Consider the following 12,520-nt stretch of genomic DNA (forward strand, 5'->3'; position numbering starts at 1 on the left):
AGTGTATAAAAATTGGTGTATTTCAAAAATAAAACTATGAAGACACTCAAAATAAATTTCCTGTGGTGGGAAACTATTTTGTGCAACTTTTTTGTATTTACAGTTTTGAGGGATAAGCCTCTTAAATTTCTCTAACTAGAAATATATGTTAAAAAAACAAAAACGATTTTCAATTTTTTTGTAGTTTATTGCACTTTTTTGCAATTTATGTAATTACTATGCACTTAATGCAGACATATTATTAAAATGTAGGTTATAATGGTTGTATTGATGTATAGCAACTTGAAATGCTCCCAAAAATGGCTCCACAGCATGTAAAAATATAATATAAGCTCTGGCGGACTTGGTTCTATGGTAGGTCTTAAAGGGTTAATATACGCTGCAAAGTTGATTTATGGGAAAATATATGGCTCTTGTATCTCATGGCAATTGCAGGACTGTCTAATAGCTTGGTTGTGATAACCCTATTATCATTCATCTGGTTGAGAATCTGATCTGTAAGTTAGCGCTCAATCCTCTTAGTAGCCTTAACCTATGCGGTCGCATCAGGCGAGAGATTTTACAAGCGATGGTCTAATCCATCCATCTGTGTTTGTCTGTGCACAGGATGAACCGTGCTTCAATGGTGGACAGTGTCAGGTAACCTGGAATGACTTCAGATGCAACTGCTCCACCAAGTACCGGGGTCAACTATGCGAGACTCGCTTGTGGTGCGTCGAAAAGCCCTGCCCTGAGGGAGTGCGCTGCATGGAGCTGCAGGATGGTTACGAGTGTGAGTAATCCCTGAGCAGTGATTGGCACTGTGGTTTTTCAAACCAGAGATTCAGGTTTATTTGTTTCTGCTCTTTTTCTTTTAAATCAGGAATCTTTTATTAAAGTTTTTAACATTAGATTTTTAGGAGGACGTCTCATGAGATCGACAGAGAGACTCGGTGACCTTAACGGCTCTGTAGCAGGTGCATAAACATTATGTTGCATCATATTGAAATAGTTTATATGGCTTTGTTACGTTCCCCCGAAGGGGTCTAGGCATGCGAGTGAGGGGACCCGTAACAAATGAGTCCAGAACAGAATGAAAGGAAAACAGACAGGTGTTTATAGTAAATAAAATAGTCTTTATTTTAGATAATCTTAACATAAAGAGCCGGCAACGCCGTTTTACCAATAACACTTGGAAAAAGGAAAAAAGGTTGCAACAACAAAGAACACAACAACCAAACAAAAACTCCACACCACGAGGAGGCACTTCCAGGGGCCCACCAGCTCACCCTGTCGCTAGCAGCAGCTAGCTTTACTGCTGCCGAGGCCCACGAGCCCACACTACTCACGTGAAGCAGTTACACTGCACACTGCTTCCACACTATAGGATCTCTCCCGACAACTTCGACACCCAATGTGAGAACACCAGAGAAAAAACCACGCTGCTCACAGCTCATCCCCAGCTTAACTAGCCTCAGAGGTGATTTCTGACTGGATTCAGGTGGCAAACGAGGCTAACTAAGAGCAGCTGTGTCCTGGGGAGAGAGGAGAGTGAGAGAAACAGAGGGGGTAGTAGGGGTGGGGGGAAAAATCGATACTGTGTAGCATGGTGATATTTTGTTTGCTACTAATGTATCGATACAGGGACAGCAGAAATTGATATTTTGTTACAAAAAAGTTTTTGTGCTCTGACTTCAGAGCATGTTGATCCTTTTTCTGAGCAAGAATCCTGACATTCCTTCACTGTCCAAATGTGTTTAACTTTTTTATGGCAGCAATAAACATGACAGTTTACTTATTTTAATTTAAGACATGTTTTATTTTAATTAAGTTTAAAACTTTTTTATTTAATGTAAAATTATATTTTGTTTTAATTTACTTTCAAATTCTTCAGTTGCTGAAGGGGCTGCATAGTTTTCATAAACTGCATAGTTCAGAATAGCTATAATTGTACCAGATGGTTGATTCAGTTAAGTTGGACTAGACTGTAATACAAACCGTTCAGTTTGTCAACAATCAAACTGAAATGAGAGAAAGACTGAGTGTGACACTTTGATATTAGAGAAAATGAATATTGATAAAGTTTACCTTTATGTACAGAATCTGAATATCGCAAAATATTTTTAAAAATTGCAATAATATCGTATCGTGGGTTAAGTATTGTGATAATATCGTATCATGGGATGTATGGTGATTCCCACCTCTAGGGGGTAGGCGTGGCAAGAGAGGAGGAGGCGGAGAAAAACACCACGCCCACACAAGGGCAGTTTCAGGAGGCCCAGCTAGGGCCGTAACACCCCCTCCCATAAATACAAACCAGTGGTTTGTCACAGGATGTCCTACCCAACTTTTAAACATATCACTTACCGTGCACCATAATAACGGTTATAACGAGCCTGCCGAATCTGCCAAGACCTTTTCGATGGTCCAAAACACTGAATGGGGTCAATTCCCTCAAAATAGTGTCTCGAGTGACAGCCAGATGTTTTTCGAGTCATTACACAAGGAGAGCCCAGTGGATAGCTAGAAGGCCTTACTGAAACTCTTTTCAGGCGCTTCTTTGCTAGGTCGTGGCGACAGGCATGCTGGTTAGCCAGAGGTGCAGGTTGGAATGGTTGTATCACGCCCAATCTGTCACTGTAGGTCGTCTGGACCTGAAAGACGGCTTTTACTGTGTAGCAGCATTGAAGTGGCACAGAGAGCAACATGAAAATGGTTCTACAGAACTATATTGTTTAGTTATCAAGTGTTACTCTTTGTTGGTGCTACAGCTAATCATTTAGCTCTTTAAATAATCAAAATAATCTGGATATGAATTTATATAATCTTTGATATTTCTGGTTCTTTTTTGCAATTTTGTGCTTAAAAATGAATTTTGCAATTTATTTAGGTTTTTTGGAGGGAAAGCAAGAAATCCCACTGCTGATGTAGAAGACTTACGTACTAAAATCTGATGTATCAAATATGATAGACTAGGCATTGGTAGAGCAGATGGTATATCAGTCAGAAGGTCAGTGGATTGATCCCCAGATCCTCCAGTCCATGTGTCAAAGTCTCTTTGGACACTTGAACCCCGAGTCTGTGAAAGTTGTGTGTGACTGATTGATTGAGACTTAATCACTTAGCAGGAATCATTTTTAGTGCTCATCTAATTCTAAAAGTAATTCTTTCCTCCCATTTTTACAAAGTGTTTGCCACAGAAGTCTTATGATTTCAGTCTTACAGTGTTATTCAATACTTCCCGAGTCAAGATTCGACTCTAAAAGACGTCTAAGGTGGGCGAAGTCTCAACTCTGATCAAATTTTCATCCATATCCTTCAGGAAAGACCAGCAGACAAATCAAACAATGACCTCCTTGGTGGAGGTGAAAATTAACGTGATGTCTCTGAACCAGCAGCGTTTATTTTTTCAAACATTGTTTCCTAACATACCTGTTTGTTAGTGCCAGTAACTCTCATGACGTTTTCCCCTCACAGGTTTAACTGAAGCCATTTTCCAGGACAATTCTCTCCAGTACTTTGCCCAAAGCTCCCTGCTGAGCTCCATAACCAACATCACCATGAACGTACGAACACGGGATGAGAACGGGATCTTGCTGCGTTCTGTCAACACAACCGAGGTCTTCTGCCTGGGCCTGCTCAACTCCAGCCTGCTGGTCAAACTGGACAGCGGGGATGGTGCAGAGCTGCAGGCCTTCACGAGCGACAGGACGATCGCCGATGGGGCATGGCATCACATTCAGCTCACCATGGTTGACCCGACACAGGCAGAATCGCGCTGGCGCCTCACCATAGATGGACAGAGAGCTGGTGTCAGCTTTGGAACGACTGGCAACCTCAACTTTCTCAATGACACCAAAATCTGGCTGGCAGAAAAATACACAGGATGTTTAGGAGAGGTGAGGCTGGGTGGGGTCTACCTACCACTCGTAAAGGTAGCAGATCCACCTCAGATGAGCCGATTCACCAGAGTGGGGGGCCACGAGCCAAGCATCGGGTGCCGAGGTGCACCTATTTGTGATTCGCAGCCCTGTCTCAACCAGGGTGTGTGTCAGGACCAGTTTAATGAGTTTAACTGCAGCTGCACACCTGGATGGGAGGGGGAGCTGTGTGAAACTGAGATAAATGAGTGTTCTTCAACTCCTTGTGTCTACGGTACATGTAAAGACCTCCTGGCAGACTTCCAGTGTGAATGTGAGCCTGGATACAAAGGGAAGGACTGTGGGGAAGAGGTGGATAACTGTCTGGAGTTCAAGTGTGAGAATGGAGGAGACTGTGTGGAAACACAGGAAACTCACACCTGTTCGTGTCCTCCTGGATACATTGGAAAGCGTTGCCAGTGAGTATAGCCTTCAGCTTCTCTACAGCGCATGTTTTTAACCTACCAATACCTACATTCTTCCAGTGGGGTCAAAAATGACCCCAAATAAAAACAAAGCGTTTTTGCAATAAACTGGGTTGTTTTTCTTCAAAATCTTTAAAATGAAGAGTTGTAACATTTTCTTATTCCAGGTATTCCTCATAAAACTGCATTTGTAATTATTTTTTCATTAATTTTAAGAAATTGCAGTTTTTGTATCACTACCCCCCCCCCCCTCCACAAAATCAAAGCGCTTTTGCAATGAATTAAAGACGTTTCTCTCATTTTGATTAAGATTATATATTTTGTTCAAACAAAAGAGAAATTTCATTTTTGACATGTACATTGTTTACTTTCATTTACATTTTAGCACTGAACAATCAGTCAATCAATCAGGTGTCAAACATGTCTGTCCCCATGTCTGGAGGACAAAAAGAGGTCCGGAGACCATAACACAACAAAAACATCTGATCTCCTCTCACTGCGTGCAGCTGTCACAAACTACTTGCTTCCGGCTGTGATCATTGCACACAGGGGTATTGCATTTCAAACAGCAATCAGTGGCTTTGCGATCTTTGTTTCTTGGACACAGCGGGCACCTCTTCTTCTTCTGCTGGCCCTGTGTGCTTCTTTCCTGCAGCCGTTCTTTTTTCACTCCACACCTTCCCATTGCATCAGGGATGCAGGTTGTGGACATCTCTGGACCTGGAAGCCTTCATGACTGGAAGAATGTCTGGCTTGTTCTGTCGCAAAGTTTCCACAATAGTCAGAAACTTCTCAAGGAGATGCTCTGCAAGATGGTGAAGAAGTTGTCAGTGGTGATGTTGTGGCCTGTGTGTCTGAATCCACTGCACAACTGACTGTCAGTGTTTTCCCCCAGATTCTTCTGGGTGTCGTCCCCTGGTTGTCTGCCTAAGTACACGATCCCATCAGTTGCATATGGGATGCGTGCATCACAAACCCAGAAGATTTTTATGCCATACTTGGCGGGCTTACTCGGTATACTGTAGAAGCTGGGTCATACCTCTGAAAGTTGTTCATCCACTGTAACACAATCACTGGGGATGAATTCCTACCTGCAGTTGATCAGGGACAGGTCCCATATGTAAAGTGCAAGAAATGGCAAATATCTTCAAATTGACATAGTTTCCTTTTACAAGGGGTTATGCAGAGGACTCCCAAAAACACATGGACGGTACAATGAAAAACAAGTTCATAAATGGAGATAATACTTACATATATGTTGCTGTGTAAAAATGACCTGGGTGGTGAGACTGCTGACATCAGAAGTGTAAGTGGGACGGTCGGAGTTGCTAAAATTTAAGGCTCATAGAAGATTTCATAGGAACTGCTTGGGCTCATTTTTGACGCCACTTGTGGAAGAGTGGGGTAGTGATACAAGAACTGCAATTTTTAAAAAATAATGAAAAAATAAATACAAATGCAAATGGCCTCATGTCCCAAACATGTTTTATGAAGAATGCCTGGAATATGAATATATTACAACTTTTCATTTTAAAGATTTTGAAGAATCAAAACACGTGGGGTCAAAAAATGACCCCGCGGGTTAAATGTGACCTCTCAGGGTTAAATGTGCAAAACTGCACCAGGCAAAACTTTGCCTGGTTCTATATTGAAATTTCTCCTGCAGTTGTTACTTTTTATTTACATTCTTAAAGAATTTAAAATTATTCTTTCAAAGGATGATTACAGGCTGCCTGAACGTTGTGCAGAGATTTATTTCAGATCGATTTGTTAGCCGGCTGCTTATTTCTAGCAGCTTGTTGTAGCATTTATTGTGTAATGCAGTGGTTCCCAAACTTGTTTTGCTAGCCCCCCTTTGTTTTACAAGAAAATCTTGTGTTTGTGTGGGAGCCCCGTCAATAACGTGTCCATTATGCTAGCATTGTCCAAGCAGTCTTTTTTTTTTAGTCATACTTTGCCCCCCCTACAATGGCTCTGCGCCCCCCACTTTGGGAACCGCTGGTCTAATGTATGAACCAATATTTCATGTCTGAAAATATTAAGCTAGTAAAGCAGCGATCTCGCTGTACTTTAAATAGCACAAAACGGGCATTGTTTCTTTTTTTAGACCCTTACTGTCTAAAGCATCTATCAAGTAAAGGCAAGCAAGATAAACCCAACATGTTTTGATGAATCAGCTTTCATTAGCCATTCAGTACATTGCTACATCTGTTATCAACCAGTTTGCATTAGCACACAAGCTAGAATTAGCTACCATCAGTGTAAGTGCTCTGCCCTGCTGACCATCGTTTACACTCCTTCTTGCGCCTGGACTTTCTCTGTCAACTGTCAAGAAGTTCAATTCAATTCAATTCAATTTTATTCAATTTTATTTATATAGCGCCAAATCACAACAAAAGTCGCCTCAAGGCGCTTCATAGATACAGAGAAAAACCCAACAATCATATGATCCCCTATGAGCAGCACTTTGGCGACAGTGGGAAGGAAAAACTCCCTTTTAACAGGAAGAAACCTCCGGCAGAACCAGGCTCAGGGAGGGGCGGGGCCATCTGTTGCTTCTCTTTACAACAATTCTTCATTTTCACCCACAGCTGTGTGATTTTTTTCTCTTTGCTGCATAAATTTGGCCTCATGTTATAACTGAAGCTCGCTTCAGGTAACACTTACCATTTAACGTTGTGTTTTATCCTTTTTTCAATATAAATGTGCCCTGAAAACTATTATTTTTTACTAGAATAGCACTTAAACACTCTATAAGAAATTAACAAACTAGGTGATCAACCTGAATAATCTGCCAGTGTCATCTGAAACAAACAGAAATGCCAAACATTTGATGGTTCCAGCTTCTGAAAGACTTGTTTTTCCAGTCTGTTTTTCCAGTCCTGTGTTTTACGGAACAAAATATCCAATAACCAGAAGAGCTGATGAGCTTCAGCTACTAAAAATAATCATTAGCTGAAGCTCTGCTGTCGAAAGCCTCCTTGAGAAAATGTGTTTGTGTGTCTAATAGATGGCGGTTTCCTCCTGTGGCATGCAATGCGAACACTGAGTGTCTTAACGGAGGAGTTTGTATTGGAGGTGACTCTGGGGGCAACTGTACCTGCAAGCCAGGATATGCTGGAGACAGGTAAGAGCACGACACTGCACGCACTCCTCCTCCACTTTTAAAAGTACATGTGAACCACATCTAAGTAGAAAGGTCAGAAGTGCACATGTGAGCTGCTGCTCTGTCAGTCAGTATTGTGCTAAAACCTGCTGATGTGTTTCAGGTGTGAGACAGAAATAGATGAGTGTGAGTCCAGCCCTTGTCTCAACGGTGCCACCTGTCTGGACAGACTCAACCACTTCCAGTGTGTGTGTGTGTCAGGATACACTGGCACGCTTTGCGAAAGCGATGTAAGTGACACACAGCTCCATTCACCAAAACTAGTTGTAAGTTAATGTGCTTAGTTCTGCTCAATGGGTAAAAATGCCTTTATTTGAGTCGGGTTTCCTTTAGCTACAAGAGAAAATGTGATTAAACTTCCAGAGCAGTGCTTGAAACTGTGCTTCAGTCTTCATCCACACTTCAAACTAAGCTGGTCTGTGCTGTTCTCTTGCAGAAAGAGGAACAAACAGAGCGAGTTCCATGGTTGGCAGTGGCCATTCCTTTGACCACTCTATGTGTCTTACTGGCCATCCTGGTGGTGTTTTTTCTCATCATGACAGCGCGAAAGAAGCGTCAATCAGAGGGCACATACAGCCCCAGCTCACAGGAAGTAGCTGGGGCCAGACTGGAAATGGGCAGCGTCCTCAAAGTGCCCCCAGAAGAGAGGCTTATCTAAGGCTTGAAGCCTTTCCTCACAGACTTACATCCAAAGGATGCATATTAAGGGCGAGAGATCAAATAGTGCTCAGTGTTATCCTTTGCACAAGGAAAGAGGTAACGAAATAATCAGTATCACATTTTCTCTCTAGAAAAACTTGTGACATTCACAACTTATAGGTGAAGACTGCTGACAGAGGCAAACTCAGACTGTGCTGGTAGGAAGAGTTTGGTCATTCGATGTTTAGCTCTCTGAGAAGTTTTCACACTAAATCTGTTTTGCATAAGTAAAAAGGAAAGAAGAAAAAAACTGCACCACAACAAGGGCTCAGGAGTAGAGCGAGAGCCCGACATGTGGAGCTGAACTCCAAAGTGCTCAGGTCCAGATCTGAGCTTTTATGGGATGTGATCAGAAGCTAAACGGACCGAAATGTCTGCAGCTCGTCCCAGTGACAGACCCGAGGTTTTAACTGGTTTTCATGCTGTGGCTGATCCGTGCATGTTGCGCACTACTCTGTTCCCCACTGTTTGTGGTAGTTGTAGTCACACACTGAAGTTTGCGTCATTTTTATATCCGTCATCTTTTTGCCATATTGGGTTTTGCCATCTGATTTTCCTTTCTTTCCTTCCACAGTGAAGCTTTTTGTCTGAAAGAATGCATTTTGAATTAAATTACCTTGATGTTAAATAAACAGGGATTCCACTTGCCTGATATAAACGATGTCCCACTGGAAAAGAGCATTGTTAACGTTTCAAAATCAGGTTACGAGCGACTCAACTACAGTTAGGCGTTGGTTGATATATATGCTCACCTTTTTATGCAAATTTTCCAATTTAAAAATATTGAAAATGCTATTAACAAACAAACAAAAACTGCAATGCCAAAGGATTTGATGAGACTTCGTCGTAGTCTTTTAGAAAACAAACCCAACTCTAACCCTCACCTTAGTTGTGTTACTGGTGACCTGGTGGATGTTAAGAGGGGATGATCTGATATCGTCGTGTTGGTGTTGTTCCCAGATCATCATGAAAATGTTGTTCCAGGTTCAACATTGCAAGTGACCAATCACATTATTGTGACGTTATTCTTTTGCGCACCAACCCATTCGTGCATTTATGAAATTCCAATGTTGCAAGGACAATATCAATTCTGCTTAGCGTTTATTAAAGGGTCAGGGTCCGTTGATCGGCGGACAAAGGCGGTTTCTCGCAGCTTAAGTACAGTTTTTTGTTTTACGCCGGTTTTTCCCGAAGTCGCAAAAGTATGACATCACAACATTCTGATTGGTCACTTGCAATGTTGATCCGTTAGTATGATGATCTGGGAACAACACCAACACGAGGATATCAGATCGTGCGTTAAGAGGTTAAAGTACAATGCAGTATTACTCACGGAGCACATCTGGCTCAGGTTTGTGTGAATAAAACAGTACAGAAGGTTCCAACACGTAACATACCGACGCTACGTGACAAATCCTCGGCATGTTCAGAGGCATGAGAGCCGTTTGGAATGAATCTCTACATGTCAATGCATTCTGACCACGAATCACTTTAGAAAACACTGTCTGATAGGGTTAAGGTTAGAGCAGGGGTCGGCCATCTCAGTCCTCGAGGGCCGGTGTCCTGCAGGTTTTAGATCTCACCCTGGGTCAACACACCGGAATCACATGATTAGTTCGTTTCCAGGCCTCTGGAGAACTTCAGGACATGTTGAGGAGGTCATTTAGCATTTAAATCAGCTGTGTTGGTTCGAGGACACATCTAAAACCTGCAGGACACCGGCCCTCGTGGACTGAGATTGCCCACCCCTGGGTTAGAACCTCTGCTCTAAGCGTGTGTTAGCGCCGCGAGCGTCATTCTGTTGGATTCAAGAATCCGGAGCGGCTCATTTCACGCTACACGACGCGTTGGGAATGAGAATTCTCTGGAAAGTTTGTGTGATGGAAAATGAGATCAGAACTCTAAACGGAGCGCGTGGCGAGACATCGCTGTGGCGAAAGTAGGAGTAAAAAAACAAACTGCTGTATTATATTGTCAATGTGCACTGTATGACTCAACACAGTCAACCACACCATCCACTCTTTATTATTGAGTGATTCTAATGTCATTGTTGTTTGCTTGTCTCTATGCTGTGTTTACTTTGCTGCAAAAGTTGAAACCACTGAATTTGTTTTTATGTTTGTTTATTTTGATGTATTTTACGTGTTTTGTTGTAGAAATGTTACTGCTGTAGTCCGAGGAGGTCACACCTGTGTTTGTGGACGTGAATACACAAAGAAACACACATACCATTATTACATGTTTATACATTCCAGTGTTTATCCACTGCGACCAATCATTTCGCTTAATTTAAGCCTGTTGTTTTATATTGTTTCATAAATACTGATCAGACTGAATTTGACCATTCAAGTTAACAATTACAGGAATATTTGAAAGTTTGTAGTCCTGTTCACCTGCTCACTTGCCTTTTACTCTGTATTCACCAGTGCTGCTGACCTTTACAGTTAATGGATGGTGCAGAGGTCATACACTCATGTAAAACTTTAAAAATCATGGAAACACACACAAGTGACAGCTGAATATTGTGAATGTTTCATGTTTGAAGTTTACACTGATTTTGTTTCATCCAGCCAATCACATCTGCCCTAATACAGATCGGTGGCCAAAAGTATTCATCTCCGTTTCTGTTTTATTGGGTTCGTGAGGTGCCGGATTTCCACTGAGGAGCAAAGCTGCTGTTCTACTCGAGACAGATCTTAAGGAAGGTTATTCCGATTGTGAGGTTACAACAAACGTGATCGTTATATATCGTAGATTAGTTTTATTTTGCATAGGATGTGTAGAAGAGAAACGTGTTGGCAGACTGTGTTATAGTTCAGATGTTTTGGTGCTCCGACAGCGCTTACACTTTGTTCTTGGTTCGGTCTTTTCTTTTGCTAAAGTTCAGTTATGTGCTTATAAATCTCTGTTTTATTGTCATTGTATGTAAATTCCAAACATAAATGTTCTTAATTGATTTGTGGAAGAGCTCACGCCCATACAGCACATTTGGAAGGAAGTGGAAGCCAAAACTTAGACCTGAATATGAAATGCTGTTGATATTGCTGAACAAGTAAATGTCTTCAGTCAGACTGAAAAACATCAGCTGGGCAATGAGGAAGCTTTTACACCTACACATTAATGCTCAGAGTTTTTCTTATTATCTTAAGCAGTGTAATATCCACATAATTCTGCTCATTATCTGTTTATTTTTTGAAGATTTAAAACATTAGAGTTTAAGTTACAGTTTACCTTGTGTCCTCTGCATGCACAGAGTTTAATCGTAAATGCAGAAATAGACACCCCAAGCAAACATCCCAATCATCAAGGCATGACATATATAAATTTAACAGAATAAAAATATTCCTGCACTATTTACTGTAAATTCAGAGGCTTTATTTGCAAGTCTTGCAACCTTGATGCCCTTTAATATGTAAGTGTTGGCTGGACTATGCTGGTGAGATAAATGTGGTTATTCATGAGGTTTTCTGTGGAAATAATCATACTGTGTGGTAATTATTAGTCAGGCTTGTTTATATTTCTGCAGGGCTCCCATAGTGTTTAATAACAGCCTGAAATCCTTAATTGGCCCCTTTAAAGTGAATGTAGAGGTACGTGCCTTCATAGGATCCTGTGTATTTGTAGCATTTTAGGTGTTTTGCATCTTAGAGATGACGTATAATACTTTAATCACATGTTGATTGAAGTATACATACAGTATTACACAATGTCTTTTAACAGAATATGCACAGGGTAGATAAATATCTCAACTATGTACAGAATGATAATAATGACTTTTACACTGGTGGTGTTTTTACTGAAACTGTGCCATGTTAGATCTGTGCACGAGGCACCCGACTCCAAAAGATTACAGTCTGTTCAGAGAGCACTGACAGTTTGGTTTCGTTGTTGTGTTATTTGGTTTATGAGTGACATTAATGGGTCAGCACACTGAGACTGTAACGGTCTTACAAAGCTCGTGTGTGTAAAGCAAAATGTATATTTCCCATCAGTGTTTATGGTGTTTGTTTATGTATATAAGAGAAATGAGGCTGGATATGGGATCAGGTTATTTTGAAATGTGTCTTAATCAGTGTTAAAGTAAAAATAAAACACCAAAATGTTTAACATGGATGATCTTTTTTTCCTCTGTGACGTCAGTGACGTGTATATTCAGCCCGTTCTCACTCCCGAGGCGTAACATGCCGACGTTTTGTCACGTCCCGCGGCGTTCCTGAGGAACGCAAAAGGAGACCTTCGGCGTTCTTATGGTACGCGGCGGGTTATGGCGGAAATCCAGTACAATGATGCTCCCGCGGTAATAGACGTTCCAGCCCTGTATTCCAGCCCTA

At 41.5% G+C, this 12,520-nt stretch overlaps 1 protein-coding gene across 2 annotated transcripts in view; it reads left to right on the plus strand.

The window, feature by feature from the left end:
* LOC146507440 (protein crumbs homolog 1-like) overlaps window positions 1-12,296 on the plus strand; it is a 39,880-nt gene extending 27,584 nt beyond the window's left edge. The window contains exons 9-14 of one of the 2 annotated variants that reach the window (XR_014877232.1): window positions 607-772; window positions 3,457-4,318; window positions 7,335-7,451; window positions 7,594-7,720; window positions 7,927-11,247; window positions 11,291-12,296. Coding sequence is in view for 1 of the 2 variants with exons in the window: in XM_085180550.1 (XP_085036676.1) it covers window positions 607-772; window positions 3,457-4,318; window positions 7,335-7,451; window positions 7,594-7,720; window positions 7,927-8,148 (1,494 nt within the window). In the remaining variant the exon portion in view is untranslated. Of the gene's footprint in view, window positions 1-606; window positions 773-3,456; window positions 4,319-7,334; window positions 7,452-7,593; window positions 7,721-7,926 lie in introns of both variants that reach the window. The other variant, XM_085180550.1, reaches the window with a different exon arrangement.
* The last annotated feature ends 224 nt before the right edge of the window (window positions 12,297-12,520 follow it).

This window comes from Neolamprologus multifasciatus, chromosome 12 (assembly GCF_963576455.1).
Source record: "Neolamprologus multifasciatus chromosome 12, fNeoMul1.2, whole genome shotgun sequence".
Taxonomy (NCBI): domain Eukaryota; kingdom Metazoa; phylum Chordata; class Actinopteri; order Cichliformes; family Cichlidae; genus Neolamprologus; species Neolamprologus multifasciatus.